We start from the raw sequence: 18,247 nt of genomic DNA, 5'->3' as shown, positions 1-18,247 counted from the left end.
AATCCACAATTCATAGTTCCCAGGCTAAAGCAAACCACGTAAAGAAAACCATGGCGCGCTGCCCGCCAAAACTCATACAGGCTCACCTGGGCACCTGACCTTCTTTCCCTCCAATCCATTTGACTGGTAGGTTTTAAATTAGCTTCTCTCTCTCGAAGATCCCTAATCATCCTGTACTCTATGGACCATGGAAACCACCACCTCCGAGAACCACCAACAACCGCAAATCAACGGCACCGATTCCCCAATCAATCCCCAAATAGACAATCACGATGATCTTCTTGCTGAGCTCCAGTCTCTCCGCCAATCTTATGAGACTCTTCAATCGAAATACTCCATTATGGAGGAAAATCTCCTTCTTGTCCAGCAGCAGAGAGACGAGGCACTGGACCACAACGTCGATTTCAAAACAGTTATCAATGAAACTACGAGAGAAAGGGACTCTCTTCAAGGACAAATTCGTGAACTTGAGATCTCTTTTAAAGAAAGGGAAGACGAGTTTGCAAAAACAATCGATCAGGAATCATTGAGAAATGAAGAACTTGGAAAGGAAGTGGAAGCTGTCAAGGGGACGATTGAAGAGTTGGAATTTAAGATAAAGGAGGTGGAAGGGAAGAATCAGCTTTTTTTGAAGACTTTGGATTCTCTTAGGCCAGTGAAAGATTGTTTGGTCGGAATCATAGAGTGTGTCGATGATGAGGAAGTGATTGAGAAGATGAATAACGATGAGGGTAGTGTAGAAATGGAACTAGACAGTGGATCAAGGGCAATTTGGGAAGAATTCGAGCCAATTGCAAGGTTAGCAAACGATGCAAAATCAAAAGTGAATGAGTTTAAGGAGAGGAAGAAGATTGAGATAAGGGAATTGGAGAATAGTCTAGTGAGTTTGACAGAGGAGAATCGCGATATCAATACTTTGTTAAGGGTTGCCTTGTTGGAGAAGGAGGCAGTGGAGAAGAGTTTGAACAAGTTGAAAGGGAACACTGAGCAGAGGAGGGTGGCTTTGTTGCAAATTGCAGAGAGGGGGTTGCAGAGAGTAGGGTTTGGCTTCATGATGGGAAGTGGGAGTACTGAGCAATCAGTGGAGAGTTCAGGAGCTAACACTACTGCCACTCCCGCTAGTACTACTGCCAGTACTAAATCAGATAGTAGCGAGTGTGAAGAAGAGGTTGTTAGTCTGGTACGTATGATTTTACACTATCCAAACTCATTTTTTTTTTTTTTTTGAGATTTTAGAGTAGGTTATGCTTGTTTTTTCATTTTCCCCCTTTTACAAAGATGTCAGCATATTTGTTGCTAAGCTTCTAATTCAACTGAAATATGGATGCCTTAAATAGTTACGCTCAAAATCTAAAACCACAATGTAGAAGTGGTTGCTTTGATTCCACATATCGAACATTGAAATGTGGGTTATTATGGATCATACAATGGTCTTACAACACCAATAAATATGAATGTAAAGATAGAATAAGAAATTTGATTAGTTGGAATGAAGGCAAAATATATATATATAAGCTAATACGTGTATTTATTGCCGCGAGAAATGGCCAGTATGTCATGCTACAAAGACACCTCAATTCTATTATATGATTCTTGACAATTCTCTTTAAAAGAGATGCTGCACACAATCTACAATCGGTGCAAACATTTGAGACAAGCATTTGTATGGTAAGGCAATACTTCTGACAATCTTTTAGAAAGTTCTCATAACACCATTAAGAGATGAATAGTACTTTTCATGCTCTTGTTCATATATTTCTAAAGCATTAGCCCCACTAGAGCTTCATGTAATATGGCTGTTTTCTAATTGGGGCATTCAGTTTTTGCTTTATACATGCTCATTGCAAATTCTTATTTTGTCTAATTTGTAATGGCTAATAAAACTATTAAAATTCTTTTAATGAAGCTTTTAGCTTGAATTAAGCAGATGAATGAATTTTACCTGGATAACTGTCCCAGTGTGGACTGTCAGGCGTTCTATCTCTGTGGGCAAATGAGTTAAGAAAACATTCTTGTTACATATGTTTTTCATTGATCTGATATCCATGGTTCTCCTTATCAGGCCTCAACTGTAGAGAGAATAATGAAGAATTTACGACTTGAAATCACTCAACTGAGGAGATCGCTGGAAGAGTCTAGGTATTTTGTCTTGAAGTTAGGTGGCAAAAAGAATCACGAGACTATCTTCACATTTTAGGCCCCTGTGAATAAACTTGTCTTGTTTTGCATACTTCATTGTAATTATTAATTGTTGTTCTGGTGCCAGGTCAGATGCTGAAAGACTACAGAGTCTTACAGAAAAACAAGCTCAACAAATTGCAGAAAACACACTATACATGAAAGAGTTGGAAGAAAGGGAGAGGGTGTTAGCTCAAAATGTAATCTTCTGCTTAATTTAAAAATGGAATCCACTCCTTGTGCATTCCTGAATCATGCTGCTTTCATTACTGACTTCGTTCTTCTATTTTATCATTAAAAGTTAGAGGAACTCCTAATGGGAATAAAAGAAACTGAGGCAGAGGTTGATAGATGGAGGGAAGCCTGTGAGTTGGAAGTTGAAGCTGGGAAAAAAGAGCTTGAAGAACGTGAAAAAGTGGTAAATTCTATTTCTCTGCTTGACATAACTTCTCTTCATATCATATAGTGTTGATTTTTCTACTGGTTAGCAGTTCCTAGTTCTAGGACATTTATTTCACCCCGCATGTGAAGTTTTCATTTAGAATACTTCTGAGAGAACTTTGTTTGTTCTGTGCTCTATTCATAGACGTTTCAGATTTTGGTCTATCTACATGCCAAAAGCCTGATAATTTAAACTCCAATGCTTAATCATTGTTGGTTGATCAGACTTTGATACTGAAGCAAGAACTGGAGAGAACGAAGACTGCTTTAGAGATATCAAATGGCAAGTTAAAACTGAAAGAAGAACTTGCAAGTGCTGCAATGGCTGCCCAAGCAGCAGCAGAGAAATCACTGCAGCTGGCTGACAGTAGGGCTGCAGGACTTCATGAGCGGATTGAGGAGCTAAGGAGACAACTAGAAGAAGCAGAGAGCAGGGAGCGTAGCCGTCGTAGAGTGAGGCATATATGTTGGCCGTGGCGAACTCTGAAACAGAATTCAGCTAGTAATGCGAATGAAAGAGACCAGAATGTGAAACGGATGCTACCAGAAATGCAAGCCTTGCTTCATTATAGTCTTTGACATATTCTTGTGAGCTTACAATAATTTATATTACTTCCCTATTTCAGATGAGGGCATTGATACTTTGTAACATTTCTTTCTTACCCCTTTCTTCTTTTCTTTTATTTTTTTTAATTTATTTATTGATAAAATAATTATTTACAAAAAAAATATTTATAAAATAATAAAAAATATTATTAATTTTAAATATAACAATTTATTTTGAATCTAATTATATACTATTAAAACCATTTTCAATAAAATTTGATGAGTACCTGAAAATGCTAGCGTATTGTTATCCCTAGCTCTCTCCATATATTGGCGTTATGGATGTAAAGTTTAGGTTGGGGAGAGAAGGGGCGGATGCCAACGAGAGAAACTAAGTTTTATCATTTCTTAATTTTATTTTTTATTAGTGAAGGTTAGTTTTAAAATGAGAATTTTTAATTTAAAATTTTAGTTAACTTATAATCTTTTAACTAATTAAATAATATATAAAAATTAATAATATGAATGATTTATTAATTATACGGAGATGAACTACTTGGGTAATACTGCAATAGCACCGTCATCAGAGATACAAGCTTAACAAAGATCATTTCGTCCGGCTGGTCACCTACAAATTTTCTTATTTAAATCAATCCTATAAATGAAATCTTCTTCTAGCTGCTCAAAATCTCAGCACATAACCATGCACCAAAAAAACAAATATTATGCTCTGAATTTATAAAGCAAATGTATGCAAATTTTCCCTTCAACATGCATTACAGCTCTTTCTACATGTCCCATAGTAATCAGGAGAACCCGTCATAAACACTGGGTTCCTTTGGCATTCCCCAAGAGCAGCCCACCTGGGACAACTGTCATCCTCATCAGTGCATTCGCTGACATCTGATTCAGACAGGGCCTTTCCTCCACTACTGGCTTTTACAATGAAGTATTTGGTGGCACACCACATTTCCCCCTCAAGGACAGGGCATCGAGCATGGCTACTACTTGTGTCAGGAGAAGCGTTAGGGTGCACGTTGAAAAACAGAATTGCGTTCCCTTTAACTGGTTTTAGTAAGTTGCTACCCTTTCCACAATCAGACCAAATTTTGCCCTTTGGCTGTCACAGTTTGAACACAGATTAATAAATGAGGAGGATTCAAAAGCCTAATAATTAAAGAGCTCACAAGATTTCTCACTGACCTCTGACTTGGGGAAGAGGATCTCGCCACCCTGACTGACATTTGAGAGATATAAAACTAGGGTTGCCATCAAAGGCTCATTCAAAATCAATAATCTGTTGCCAAAATAATCAAACTTCTGTTTGGCGTCTTCGACCCCATAATGCATGACCTGTAGGGGCTTCCCATTCTCTGAAGTATAATAGGAATTAAGCAAAGATACAAATCAAAAGATCAGATAAGTAACTCAGAAAACAAAAACAGTATTCCAGGAAGATACGCCAGTGAGGGAAAAATACCTTTGGGAAGGAAAGTCCACGCTGAAAGTCTCTCCTCAATCCTTGCAAGTAGATTATCCTACAAGGCACAAAACTGGATTTGAAATTGTGAAAATCACATAAGCCTTGACATAGAATGTGAATGCAGCACATCAAATCTCTTCCTTTTCCAGTAACTACCAGTCAATCTTCAGCATTAACTACAGCCAGTCAAAAACGTTGAAAGTTCGATAAAGTACCAAGGTCACATAAGAAGATATAAAATCAGAAGTTTAGACTTAATGACCAAGGAATGAGCCTTGACATATTAATCATTTGGCAATTACAAATTGAAAACTAATCTCAAACTACTTTTCATGCGTGTCCAGACACAGAAACAGATCTCTTGAATGTAAGTTTAGAGTTCACACACCTAAGTGTAGAGAGTTGAACATATGATCCACAATTCAAGAAACTATACTCCCGAGTGCATGGGTTAAGTTAAAATAGAGCCAATAAGGAAACTTACATCCATGTTTAAAAGAAATTCTGAATTTGCATGTAGCCCCTTCTCCACAATTTTTGCTGAATCATCACCCTTTCTCATAGATGCTTCTTTTGCACCTTGTGCCTGAGCCCAACGCAAGAATTTCAAATAATGCCAGACATAAGAGATTTAACTAAATTAACAAGAGAAAGATTTACCAAAGAAATAACATGATCACATTCCTCATCCGTTAGAAAGCCTTTATACAAGAACACTCTAAAGCAAGAAAAATAATGTCAGGTTTTTCACTAAATAAGCCAAAGTCATTAAACATCACATCATTTGGGGGATATTTCTCTGATTCAAAGTTGAATCTTCAGCCAAAAATATCAATTAAGTAAATGAGCAGACTTACAAAAATGACTAGAGGACCATGACATACATACAAGAAACTTAATACCAACTTAATCCATGTACCTGACCTTGGTCGCCAGGAGAGTTGGACAACTTGCAATGGGTTAACTCTGTTGGTTCGAATTGAGCTTCCCAGTAGTATGATAGTTTCGTGATTGACCTCCTTATCCCTCAATTCCTTCCGGCTAAGCAAATGATCATGATACAAGAGAAATTACTCATTTAAGGAAAAAAAGAAGGCAGCAGAAGAAGATAAAGAGAAGTATATTTCCTTAATTCCTTCAAACACGTCACAGATATGAAAAAAAATGACAATCTAAGAAAAATGTCACAAAAACCCACTGTAAATAGTTCATAGCTCATAACACCCTCATATAAAGGAAAAGGAAGAAGTCATCGCTCGAGAAGAAAAGGAAAGTCGCTCCTGCATTCCAATATCGCAGAGCTCATAAACACATAAAATGTTTTCAAAATTCAGAAAAAGAAATCCCAGATCAAGAAAATAACGATTTTTAACATGTATTGCCAAATCGCCAAGTTACAATACGAAATCAAAGAGTAATTCATTGAAAGTGAAATTGAAAACTAAGATGGGTTTCTTTACCTCTCCGCAAAACAATAGGAGAATGGACCTGCAGCTGTGAGAACCGCAAAAACTATAAGATAAACAGAGGAAGCCATAAATGAATGAGAAAACGATCCTCAGAGATCCAAAATTGATGAATTGGGGAATGGACATAGAAATCCAACAATATTTTCCATAAATATATGCGCGAATTTTGAGCTTGGTTGCTATTTTATATCAACAGTGTTGAATTTAGTTGGACATCTTCTTTGGGCTTATTGTACTGCTGGGCTACTGGACTGGCCCATGCCCTAAGGTAGCCTTATATCTCCCTACGGTTTTTCATTTTAATAAGTAAAATGCATATTAGAGTACTCGATATCTTAATAAAATCATAATAATTTTATTAAAATTCCTCATTTTATATAAGCTATGTACACACCCTTCATATTCATGTGAGATCTCGAATGACCAACCATAAACACACTCTACTCACTTTAAATTTCTTTATTAAACTAGAAATTCATTTACTAAACTAAGTAAACTAGGTATTTTTTTTAGTTATTACAAAGAAAATTTGTAAATCAAACAGAAACGTTGCTGAAAATATCATTTATTTATGTATTTATTAATTTTAGGATGGAAAGAAATTCTGACTCTCAACTGCAATGCTCAATGAGCAGCAGTGTCAATGCCATGGGATTTGAACGTGGTTAAGCCCCACCTCAGTACCTGAGTGTTTGAAGTGGATACTTATCTTCGCAGCTACCAACAGGTTTCTTCTACTGCAAGCTCACTTGCAAAAGCACGAATATTGGTTGGTTACTTTTTCAATCAGTCTCTATAGTCTCTACCATGTTCTTTCTCAAGAAATCTCAATGTGAAAAGTGACATTCCTATCCATCCCTTTTCTACCCATAATATTTGAAATGCATATCATTTGTTGATTTGCTCTCCCCGTTCATTTATATTAGAACCTATTTGATATTACTGTTGAAACTACTATTAAAAAAATCACTTTTTTAAATATATTAATTAAAGAGTATTAAAAATAATTTAAAGTTCAATTTAATAAGTTCTAACCATAAGAACACTAAAATAACAAAATATTTTTTTTCAAATTATTTTTTTCAATAGCATCTAAAATGGTATTTTTATTCAGAAAAGCAATTTCTCTAAACACAATACCAAACAGACACTTAATCATTTCATTAGCTAATGCAAAAATCAATTGAAGTAAAATTATTGTACAAATGAATCAAGGAATAACTCTTTTTGCCGCAAACTCATACTCAACTCTTTTTCATGATATCCTTACACCGCTACATCATTATCAATCATTCCTATGTGATTTTTTTATCACCATATGACCAGATTCATCCTTCTCAAATAGACGTTCGATCAATTCATCCCAGTTTTCTTTCGACATTCTTTTCCTTGAAGAACCAAAAGAAGATTCCCCACTTGATGATATTTGTGATTCATGGCCTTTGAGTCCTTCCTCTTGCTCATCAAAAGTTCCATACTGAGAAGGTGAATATGCATGCGGCACAGCCAGTATAACAGCTCTCTGTAGTGCAGCCTTGTACTCCTCAGTATGTTCACGGGCCAAAGTCTCCTGCCGCTCCATCCTTTGCTTTACTGGGATCTCCATGATATGATCTTTCTCCAGCATTAGCTGAGTTCATGATAAGGGGTTTCAGGATTAGTACAGAGTTTCTAAAGTAATTTTCTTAAACTGACTAACAGAGCCACACTCTTTTCTCCTAGGACAGGAAAAAATAAATAAATAAAAATAATCCGCACCGAAGTACCATCTCTTATTAGCCTAAAATATCAACAAGCGCACACTTGAAAGAAAATGACATCAGCAAGACTTTGGCCATATAAGCTAGAAAAATCTGAAATCACCACTAAAAGTGATACTAATCACACAGATTGAGGTCGACAGATCCAAGACAAAAAAATATGCGACTCAAAAAGAAATTTACCTTGTTCCAGTTGTATGGTTAAAATCTAAAACAACAAACAATATTAAAAAAGATAAAGAAAAAAGAAAAAAGCGCAACTTAGAGTGCAGGGACGAAAAGATCAATTCAATGGAAATGATGGGCTACAGAAGTTCTCAGCACTCATTCCATCCAGGAAAAAGAAGGGAAATATGAACACGCTAGCACACTCCCCTACACACACACATACACAGTAGTTAATGGTCTGGAGGGTAGCATTTTTTGTTTCTGACTAACCAAAGTCTGTCTGCCATTTCCAGAGCAGTAAACAGACCATCTAAACAATTAACGAGCCAAAAAGATAAAAATGATACTGCTGACCATCTTAAATAATAAATACTTGCTCAAACCAACAAAAATATCAAAGTTGTAAGAGAAACAAAACTTACATCCAGAGCCCTCGTGGCTTCTCTCTCTATCCAAATGATTGCGTGGTCAGAAGTGGCATTACAGGATAGAACTATATGCTCAAACCTGCCATCCACTGGTACTGCTGTCCTCACAACTGGGGGGAATCTTCCCATTCTGAAAACAAAATTCATACATGACCATCCAAAAATGGTAATAACTCAAATTTTCATTACAGGATAAAACTGACCAGAATAACTATTGAACTTAATTGTTCCTTCCTGATCTAAATGGCAGAGCCCGTGGAGACCAGGAACTATTATATGATCCCCTGTTTTTACTAAATCACTCGTAGGCTATACCCTGACAGCCAACCCAATCAGACACAGTTGTATGATTTCTCTAATATGAAAACATTACTAGTTCATAGATATACCATGTTAAAGTAAATCTCTAATGTCTATGACAGATTATATATTAATGTTTCCCCACAAAAAACTAGGAAAGAAAACATTATCTCAGCAGTACTAACCTGTAATTGTATGCTCTACCTATATCCTTACACCCCAATTTGGGGTTTAAGAAGGATAAGTTAAATCGTTGAAGCATAAATTGCAAATTGCCTTTGTTATCCTTCTACATCCTGTTTCATCTTAGTTAAGAATGATAACATTTTTGTAACTTTAATATTTTACCTACCTCCCTTTCTGTCACTTCCTCTCAAATAAGAGGGGCTGAGATTTTTTACTTCCATTATATTCCATAACCCTTTCTTTGATTTGATAAAACTTCTTTTCCCTTCTCCTCACTCCATCTTAACATAGTGTTAGTTGAGTAAATATTTGATAGAACTTAGATCATTGTGTGTGATCATACCTGAAAGGTTTTCTCTCAACAACGTGATAGAGGCGACCAGGTGCATAGAGTCTCCTTGGATCTTTGAGCAGATGCTTTTCGGGTATACATGTGTCCCTCATGCACCTTAGACATAGTAGGCATGGCAAACTGTCGAACAAAATAGAAAACTAGCATAATCGATATCAGTTGACATACACAACAAAAACTAACTTAACTCAACTCAACTAAGCCTTTACTCCAAAAATTTATTGAGGTCGGCAATATGGATTCTCTTTCTCCACTCTAGACGATTTTGGGACAACAAAAACTAAAATTAGAATAATAAAAATGTTGAATAAACATTGCAAATGTGTTAAACTAAGATTCAGATAAAAAAAATGGAAGTCCCCAGCCTTTGAGATACCCAAAAATTAATGAAATCAGTGAACTAGATTCTTGGATAACTACAGTCCATCACTAAAACAAGTGCAAGCACTTTGTTTGCCAAGACTCCCTTCATTCAATGGTTCATTTTAAATGTATTCCTTTTGTGCTTCATAAGTTCACTCACTAAACAAAATTAGAGCACCACAACTTGGATGATGCGGACATGGTGTAGCCTTTTCAAAGAAGATTACTAGAGTGCATATCATACTCCAAAAATTGCATTTGGACAACATATTTGGATGTGCAAGTGCGTTATTGACCTCCCAAACAGAACCCACAAAGTTTAATGACATTATTAGGAGTGAAGAAAACTGTAATAGAAAGAAGTAATCTATACCAGAAAAGTGACTTGAAAATGTCTTCCAAGGGTGTGGCCGTCCGTGGTAAGAAATCATCCTGCTCCAGTGAAATATAGTTAAATTTATCAAAATATGATGACTAACAATTTCATATATTCAGGTTAGCAACATAATGAAACCATATCATCTATAAAGCCTCATCATCATTGATAATTACCCCAAGGATTTACTACAAATGGGAAACAAGAACACCCCGTCATTCAATATGTTGGATGCACTGACAAATTTGTATGTGAGATCTATCCTAAATCTTAACCGATGATATAGTTCTCATCAAACTCCAGCACATATATAAATCCTCTTTTGAGATGTAGACCAAAAATTCATTGTCCTTTATCAACTTCATCAGGAATTTCTACATAAAACTCCATGATAAGCGAGGTAAGCATCTCTATAAGCATGAATCCTCTCCAGACAGCAAAAATTCTTTAATTAATGTTTTCACCGTATACTTTTGTGTTTATGTGTACACAATATTTTCAACCTGTTGTCTTGCATGTGAGAACTTAATCTTTTTGCAGCAACCCTTCAAGACCTTTGCTATCTTTTTGCAGCAACCCTTCAAGACCTTTGCTATCTTTTTGCAGCAACCCTTCAAGACCTTTGCACCTCTATTACAATTTTTTCTCCTTACCTATGATAGAAAAATGGAAGTCCCAAAGTATGGGAGTATCCTAACTTCCAATTGAAAAGCATTTCCTCAAAGTTCGAAACAGAAAAATGTTGGGAACACTTATTATGATAATGAACAAGTATGAATGAAAAATAGAAGGAAAAAACTGCGACAACCATTTCAAACTAACAAGAATTGTGACACCTTCCAAAATAAAATGTAGAAGCAAAACCAATGAAGAAAAGACTAAAAGTTGCCGAGGTATCATGAGAGGCATTTTTATTCATATAATTCTCCAAACAAGTAAGAGTTTATAATACTTGCCTGCAGCACAACAGAATTAATAACATCTGCATATCTGACTGCCAAATTAAGCGACATACATCTTGCCGGTGCAATAGCATAGCACCTGACCCTTCTTCTCTCAATGTTTCCCAATTTATCCCGACTTAGCACTACCACCAATGTCAACATCGTAGCTACACCAGACCCAAGGGAATGTCCTGCAAAAGTCAAAGTATAATTTGGATACTTCTTTACCAACTCCTTCAAAATCTCACACTCTGCATCCAAAACCCACCCAGCAGCCTTCAAGAGTCCATTGTGGACGTACCCACCATCAATTTTCCTTTTCCCCAGTCTATTGTCCAAAAGCACAGCATAGTCACTTTCTTTTGCCAGATTAAGGCCTCTGATCGCAAGAACTATATCGGAATGATCATGATCTAGATACAATATATAGGGAGGGGCCCTTCCAAGAGTATCCTCATAAGTTTTTCTGAGAATTACCCAATCTGGGTTTATTCCATACCCTCCAGGCGGCTCCCACATAGGGTGCCGAAGATCATCTTCATAAACGGCTAGAATATAGCGACATAGGCGAGGAACAGGCTCAAATTCTTCTGCAGTTGCAAGGCCCCAAGTTTCACTGTCATGACCAGCGGAATGGAGACACCGTTTCCATGCCCAGCGGGCACATGCTAGACAGTAGACACACTCAAGGAGAGGTAAGCCACATAAGATTGACATTGATGCCTACAGTTAGAGTATTCTAACGTATATCAATGGGCAAGGATTTGGCGCATGAATCGAAAAGGATCCAAGGGCAAGTAAATTCTAGGATGCTGAACAATATATAGATTATCTAAATAACTGTGTCAACTTGTAATGTGAGAGTTAAATTGACACCAAAAATTTGCACAACAGTACTACTAGACTATCAGCAGTACCCAGGGCACAATTTGAAGTGAGGCAACAGGCAAGAACTGAAAATCTGAAATGGGCGTAGAAACTAAAGCATAAGAAAATGAGTTGTAAGGCTCATTTAAGCTATAAATTGAGATCTCAACCAGGTAAAAATGAAGTCAATTGAAAGACAGAGATATATATTGACCAAGATCACAATAAGTCAGTTGATTAACAGCTTGTAAGTATTGTGAACACTAGACATAGGGATCACCCAATCAAAGTTTCCTTACAATGTGAAAATGAAAAACACTAATGGAATTCAAATAGAAGCATTAGAGAAGGGCAGAAAATACAAATTGCATAAAACAACATAAACAAGAGGACAACTTTGACAAAAAGAAAGAAGATTATATGCAGGAGATGAAGAATCAATACAGAGTCCAAACACCGCTGAGCAGAGCTTATATTGAAAGTTGCAAGTAAATAATGGAGACCCAGGAAAAAAATAAAACTCAAGACGGACATAAACTGATCTGGGTCACGGCTAACTGACGATCATCGAAGATAAGAAAAGAACAGAGAACAAGACAAAATAAAAGAGAGGCTTTCTTAGAATGACTTCTGACCGTGAAAAATGAGAAAATTAGAGGCAAATTTCCATGGAAAACATAGAGAGATTGAGGCACGTGCTTGCAGTGTCTACCATCCTACCCTGTTCTCGGCTGTTGGCGAGAGAGAGAGAGAGAGAGAGAGAGAGACAGAGATTAGCATAATTTATATGCTGATGATTTTGGCGATAAAGGGCCAACTGCAAGTCAAAGAGCCAATTTGGCAAAAAGAATTATAGAAATTTTTTTTTATAGAAAAAATTACAGAATATTTTTAGAGCATTACTCTTACATTAAAAAAATTAATTATTTAAAAATTAATTATATATAAAATAAAAAAATAAATAAATTTTACATAATTATGAACAAAGTATACATGTGCAAGCAGCACTTAATAATCTCACCATTCTAACATTTTACTAATTAAGTGTATGGATGATGAGATATTGGATTTTTATAATTCAATTTTTTTTTAATTTTAATTTATAGAAACTGATCATATTATTTTTATTATTTAATTATAACTTAGAATACTAAAAATAAAATAAAAACATTTTCTATTATTTGGAGAGTACTGCAAAACATTATTTTTCTGTTAATTTATAATACTGTGAAAAATATTTAAATTATAAAAATTTTATTTTTGAATTATTTTATTATTAAATGTAAACAAATGAAAATTAATATAGCCATTTGGTAAAACAAAACGAAAGAAAATTAATATATTGTGAAGGTCAATTGACTTTATTAGCCGTATATGATAGTTAATAAATTAATAAATATTTTTTTATAAAAATTTTATATTATAATAAGTTTGATGAGTAAAAACTTTATTCTGAAAAAATATTTTTTCAAAATAAATAAAAATCGAATATATTATTTTAAACTTAAATTTTATCAAAATAAAATTTGTGACACGTTGAATTAAGATGATGTATCGTGAAAGGTGTTTAAAATTGAGCTTATGTAATAAAGGAACTTATCATAGCAAATTAGGATGAGGGAATGAACTATAAAGGCACAAAGAAATTCATTTTTGCTAAGGAAAATCAAATTAGATATGACATTAGATAGAATGTAAAAATCTTCGTACCTAAATTTGAAGTTGATTAATATTATTAAAATGAGAACTCGTCTCATATTTATTTAAAATTTATTCTCAACTATCCGAATCCGTCTTAAACCTGATTATTATTACTAGAAAAAAACTTACACCTATTTAATTTTATATATTTTAATTAATATTTTGTATAAAAAACTATTGTAATTAATAATTTATATTTTAAAAATCTAATAATTTCATAAAATGTTTAAATTCTATTTTATATAAAATAAAATATATAAAAATTTATAAATATTATTATAAAAATATATTTTTTATATTTAATTAAATATTTATATAAATGAAATCGGATAATGGATACTCAACACATAAAATCCGAATTCGCAATGAGTATTATTTTTAAAACTTGAACTAATTCAAAACCTAATTATATAATATCTAAATTCATTCTATTAAGATTCGATCGAATTAAGTACCATAAAAAATTTTATCCATTGTAATCCTTGCATAGAATCCCCCATGATTGGATAATGGAATTGAGAAAATTGAATGCTTTTCTGTTTCTTCGGAATCTGCATTGCAAGTTTGGTGAGATTGTGAGAAATATTAAACAATAATCAGCACAAATTGAGTTCCAGCTCCCCTAATTAATTTAAAGATGAGCTTTTTTTTTTTTTTTTTGAAAAGGTAGGGAAGTCGGCATATAATGCCAAATTCAGATGATTATATAATAATTTTATACATTATTATAATATAATGAAGTTGGCATCCTAATCACGTTCATCTGCTTGAATTTCTAGTTACTTACCTGCTCTACTGTGATCGAAACTAACATATAAGTTAAAAATTGTATAATTTTTTTAATAAAAAATAATAATCAGTGTATTATATAATGAAAAAATAATTATTTTTTTCTTTACGTAAATATGTTTAATATAAAAATAGATAATTTTTTTTTTGAAGTGTAAGATTTGATTTAATATAAAACTGAGCTTTAAGTCCAATACAATGAGAGGTTCAAAGATTTAGGCAAGAACAAACACCATTATAAAAGGTTTTGAGACTCAAATAAGTTCATAGCCTGAAAAACTAGCTTAGCAGCCATCCAACACCGATTCATCAGAACCTTAGTAGGGGTGAGTTACACCAAAACCCAAAAACCTAGTGCAAACTGGAAAGCAACACCCTAAGAAGGATTAGCATTTCACTAGAGTGCCCACATCCTTGTAGAACCTTTATCACCAGCAACGGACTAAACAAATTGAAGCGCACACTAGGGTCTTTAAAGGCTAAATCATTCACTCTGTAAAAACCACCACGTTACACACACGAGAACGAAAGATAATCACCAGGCTACATCTAAATCACATGAAGCTCTAGGTATGGTTACACAGAAACTCTCACTTTCGAAGAACTACAGAACCTTCACATCACAAGATTAGCACCAAAACTAGCAAAGGGCAGCAATAGTGGGCCTCTTCAACGTCCCATTCGCACCTTTTTGGGTTGACCCACTAGATCACATGAAGCTTTGGCTATGGCTACACATAAACTCTAATTTTCGGAGAATTATGGAAACTTCACATCACCATATCAGCACCAAAAATAGCAAAGGCCAGCAATGGGGAGCCTCTTCAGCATCCCATTCGCACCATTCGAGTTGACCTCCTAGATCACACCTCACAGAGTAGCCCATGTTGATACAAAAGCTCCCATTACATCATAACAACCTACCAACATGCATAGTCCAAAAATTAAGCTGCTCATGCCATATACTTGTATCCCTCGTCATTGTAAACTCTTGAAATGCAAAACACCAAAATACCTATATACAACCACCTAAAGAGGGAGAAGGATTAAATTCATTCTCAGGCGGAAGAGAAGAGGCCTTCACCCTTGAAGAACAGAAGAGATCATGATTTAACACTAAGAAAAAGAACTGAACCTTATCTCATCAAAAAATAAAAATTCAGAGATTCTCGTTCGATATATAAAATAAGTAATTATTCTCCATATTCGGATATATACACTCAGTCAATTATCAAAAATCATTTTAATTAAAATTACGGTAAATCTCTTTTATATATATATATATATTATTTAAATATTTATACACCTTAAATGTAAATAAGAAATTTCCATATAAAAAAGTAATCCTTCCCTACGCCATCATTTATCACATACCATCCAACAATCTTCTCATATTGGCTCCAATGCCAATATTTTTATTCTTAATTATTAAAATTTTTAAAAGCAACGATATTTTAAATTTCAACTTCAAATTGTTACACAAAATATGAGAAATCAATCAATAAGGTATTATATCAAAATTGAATAGTATGATAAAGCAAACCTCCTTTCATTTTTATTCTTTTCATAAGATTTTTTTTTATTAGCTCCATGAAATGATTACAACAGGACATTTTACGATTAATTTTGTTTATTTAAGAAATTTTTAAAAAATAAAAAGTGAATTAATATAAAACTTTTAAAATGTTTATATTTTATCTTTTAATTTTTGTTTACGTTTTAAAATAATTTAAATAAAATTAAGAAGTTAAAAATTTTTTCTTATAAAAAATTATATGAATCAATTATACGAATTATTTTTATTAAATATTTTAAAATAAGATTGTTTAGAAGTTATCATCATTGCATTTTCGCTATACTTCGTTAAATTTAAAGCGACAGCGTTTAACTAAAGGCAATTTACCGACGTGACCGAATTGCCCTAAACTTCAAGACTTTCGTGTCCAGAAGGTGCATATAAAAGCAAAAGCAAACCGAAACCCTAATTTCTACTCAACAGCCCGCCTCGGATCATCTCTACTGCCATTTGTCTAGAGGTAACTCAAAAATTTCTCTCCTGTTAGAAATAGATGCTCTGTTTGGTTATTGAGAAACTCAAATTAGAGAAAAGAATTTCGTGTTACAGATTTTCTAGGAAATGAAATCTCACCTGCAAGAAGTTGTATATTAGGTCCATGAGAGTAACAGTTCCGTGAAGCCCACTTTGATCTTTGCAGAAACTATTTAAAAAAGCACTAGATCTTCATGTTATCTATCACAGATTTGTTTATGTTCTGTATGGTTTCTATCTCATGTTTAGAATGTTCACTTTGTAGTTTCTCAACTGTATTTTTTTTTTTCCTGGGAGATATAAACTCATTGCTCTACGTGTCAACTCTGCTTGCTTTTTTTTCCATTTTTTTAAAGCTTTTCATTGGGATCGGAGTTCTTGCTCTTCATTTATTGGGTGCATTTTTTGTTGGATTAGCTGATGCATCAATAGATTTAATGGGAGTTGTCAGATTAACGATTATAGATCTTCGTTTCAAGTAACTGAGTCATAAAAGAGACGACTATGTTTCCTTGTAATGGAGCCGCGGAAAATGTTACAATTGTGATTGGGATTTTGGAATGGGGCAATATTTAAGAGCAAATGAGCTGTTGTATAATTGATTACTTTGAGTTAGTTGAATCTACTTAATGATCACTGTGATGCTGGCTTGAATGAGTGCCCCTTATGTTAAATGATAAGTGCATGGCAATTTTCTTGTAGGTAATGTCTCCAAATACAGGCCTCTTTGTGGGACCTAATAAAGGTCATGTTGTAACCAAGAAAGAATTAGCCCCACGTCCTTCTGATCGCAAAGGGGTAAGTTGATTTTTATTAACCAAATCTGTTTAGTCTATTTCATCCTTTTTACATTGGTATCTTATTTTTAAATGAATTAGACATGATTCTTTAGTCTGGATTCTAGAGCTATATCATACCCATGAAAGCATACAAGCTGCATTTATGTTGGATGCATACAAATACATTTGTGCGTTTGCTGTTCTATTCCACTTAGATGAATGGTCGACTCAATGATACTTTATGGCCTTGGTGTTGTTTGAGCATAACAGACTGCTGATATTATAATGTTTTCCTGTTCAGAAAACCAGCAAAAGGGTCCACTTTGTGAGGAGTTTGATCAGGGAAGTTGCTGGTTTTGCCCCATATGAGAAGAGGATCACTGAGCTTCTGAAAGTTGGTAAGGACAAGCGTGCCTTGAAGTTAGCCAAGAGGAAGTTGGGCACGCATAAAAGGGCCAAGAAGAAGCGTGAGGAGATGTCCAATGTTCTCCGCAAGATGAGGTACAAGGATTGTAGTTTCTCATTGTTTTTTTGTGTTTACAAACAACCTATCAATGCACTTTAGACTAGTATGCTGACCTTCTTTTGGGGTTTTAATTGTATGTTGAAATTTCTTTTCTTCTATGACAATCTTTCAGGGCTGCTGGAGGTGGTGAGAAAAAGAAGTGAGAAAACTCACTAATTTGAAGTAGTTGGTTCCATCTTTTATAGAAGTTAGTAGCTAGAGGCCGTCTGCTATGTTTTTGTTTAGACACTGAAGATTCTGCTAAGAACTTTTTGTTTTAATTGGAAGGAATGATGTCCTTTTAATTTCATTATCCACAATTTTTTCTTGTGCCATTTGTTTTTGGATGTGAAAAATGTGTTGGGTGGCAGCTTTTTGTATCCTTCCCCTGCGCTAGCCATTGAAATGGTATTAGACGTTTGATTGGCCGCAGTGCAAATGCTTTTACTTTGCAAGTGCTTTACTGAAAAGGCGAAGTTTGTCCAGGGTCGTTGCTCCCGTCACTGAGGCCTTGTGTGATTCCCGTTGTGCTATCTGCCCAAGTTATGGGTTAATGTTTCCC

General features: G+C 34.6%; 4 protein-coding genes across 6 annotated transcripts; 2 read left to right on the top strand and 2 right to left on the bottom strand.

Moving 5' to 3' along the window:
• The first annotated feature begins 42 nt into the window (after positions 1-42).
• LOC110662199 (uncharacterized protein At3g49055) lies at positions 43-3,302 on the top strand. 2 transcript variants are annotated; one of them, XM_021821095.2, is made up of 5 exons: positions 43-1,180; positions 2,063-2,139; positions 2,267-2,378; positions 2,480-2,596; positions 2,765-2,904. In XM_021821095.2, exons 1-5 carry the CDS (start codon positions 188-190, stop codon positions 2,810-2,812), a joined length of 1,347 nt encoding a protein of 448 aa, XP_021676787.2. In that variant the 5' UTR covers positions 43-187; the 3' UTR covers positions 2,813-2,904. The 2 variants fall into 2 exon arrangements, with proteins under 2 accessions (XP_021676787.2, XP_021676786.2); XM_021821094.2 differs by having other exon boundaries at positions 46-1,180; positions 2,845-3,302.
• A 368-nt stretch (positions 3,303-3,670) lies between these two features.
• On the bottom strand, positions 3,671-6,277 carry LOC110662200 (probable prolyl 4-hydroxylase 12). The gene is made up of 7 exons (XM_021821097.2): positions 6,109-6,277; positions 5,573-5,689; positions 5,309-5,366; positions 5,133-5,234; positions 4,646-4,703; positions 4,369-4,538; positions 3,671-4,285 (listed from the first exon to the last, which is right to left on the bottom strand). Exons 1-7 carry the CDS (start codon positions 6,183-6,185, stop codon positions 3,932-3,934), a joined length of 936 nt encoding a protein of 311 aa, XP_021676789.2. The 5' UTR covers positions 6,186-6,277; the 3' UTR covers positions 3,671-3,931.
• Positions 6,278-7,239: 962 nt separating this feature from the next.
• LOC110662201 (uncharacterized) lies at positions 7,240-12,639 on the bottom strand. The gene is made up of 5 exons (XM_021821099.2): positions 11,007-12,639; positions 10,048-10,106; positions 9,303-9,431; positions 8,468-8,603; positions 7,240-7,747 (listed from the first exon to the last, which is right to left on the bottom strand). The coding sequence occupies exons 1-5, from the start codon at positions 11,709-11,711 to the stop codon at positions 7,403-7,405; spliced, it is 1,374 nt and encodes a 457-aa protein (XP_021676791.2). The 5' UTR covers positions 11,712-12,639; the 3' UTR covers positions 7,240-7,402.
• A 3,607-nt stretch (positions 12,640-16,246) lies between these two features.
• On the top strand, positions 16,247-18,020 carry LOC110662202 (60S ribosomal protein L36-2). 2 transcript variants are annotated; one of them, XM_021821100.2, is made up of 4 exons: positions 16,247-16,387; positions 17,104-17,199; positions 17,482-17,681; positions 17,819-18,020. In XM_021821100.2, exons 2-4 carry the CDS (start codon positions 17,107-17,109, stop codon positions 17,847-17,849), a joined length of 324 nt encoding a protein of 107 aa, XP_021676792.1. In that variant the 5' UTR covers positions 16,247-16,387; positions 17,104-17,106; the 3' UTR covers positions 17,850-18,020. The 2 variants fall into 2 exon arrangements, with proteins under 2 accessions (XP_021676792.1, XP_057988721.1); XM_058132738.1 differs by lacking the exon at positions 16,247-16,387 and adding an exon at positions 16,453-16,626.
• Positions 18,021-18,247: the final 227 nt, after the last annotated feature.

Source organism: Hevea brasiliensis, chromosome 13, assembly GCF_030052815.1.
Source record: "Hevea brasiliensis isolate MT/VB/25A 57/8 chromosome 13, ASM3005281v1, whole genome shotgun sequence".
Lineage (NCBI taxonomy): Eukaryota > Viridiplantae > Streptophyta > Magnoliopsida > Malpighiales > Euphorbiaceae > Hevea > Hevea brasiliensis.
The sequence above is the reverse complement of the archived record's forward strand: the minus strand, read 5'-3'. Positions and strand labels throughout refer to the sequence as shown.

Bases quoted from the DNA above. Each gene is read 5' to 3' on its own strand.
- LOC110662199 (XM_021821094.2), top strand. From the start codon at position 188: ATGGAAACCACCACCTCCGAGAACCACCAACAACCGCAAATCAACGGC. The intron at 1,181-2,062 runs GTACGTATGATT...TCTCCTTATCAG, and splicing joins AAGAAGAGGTTGTTAGTCTG to GCCTCAACTGTAGAGAGAAT. The intron at 2,597-2,844 runs GTAAATTCTATT...TTGGTTGATCAG, and splicing joins TTGAAGAACGTGAAAAAGTG to ACTTTGATACTGAAGCAAGA.
- LOC110662200 (XM_021821097.2), bottom strand. From the start codon at position 6,185: ATGGCTTCCTCTGTTTATCTTATAGTTTTTGCGGTTCTCACAGCTGCA. The intron at 4,704-5,132 runs GTAAGTTTCCTT...TGTGCCTTGTAG, and splicing joins AATTTCTTTTAAACATGGAT to GATAATCTACTTGCAAGGAT. The intron at 4,286-4,368 runs GTCAGTGAGAAA...AAACTGTGACAG, and splicing joins TCCTCTTCCCCAAGTCAGAG to CCAAAGGGCAAAATTTGGTC.
- LOC110662201 (XM_021821099.2), bottom strand. From the start codon at position 11,711: ATGTCAATCTTATGTGGCTTACCTCTCCTTGAGTGTGTCTACTGTCTA. The intron at 9,432-10,047 runs GTATAGATTACT...TTTGTTCGACAG, and splicing joins ATTTTCAAGTCACTTTTCTG to TTTGCCATGCCTACTATGTC. The intron at 7,748-8,467 runs GTAAGTTTTGTT...TCATGAACTCAG, and splicing joins AAGCCACGAGGGCTCTGGAT to CTAATGCTGGAGAAAGATCA.
- LOC110662202 (XM_021821100.2), top strand. From the start codon at position 17,107: ATGTCTCCAAATACAGGCCTCTTTGTGGGACCTAATAAAGGTCATGTT. The intron at 17,200-17,481 runs GTAAGTTGATTT...TTTCCTGTTCAG, and splicing joins GTCCTTCTGATCGCAAAGGG to AAAACCAGCAAAAGGGTCCA. The intron at 17,682-17,818 runs GTACAAGGATTG...ACAATCTTTCAG, and splicing joins AATGTTCTCCGCAAGATGAG to GGCTGCTGGAGGTGGTGAGA.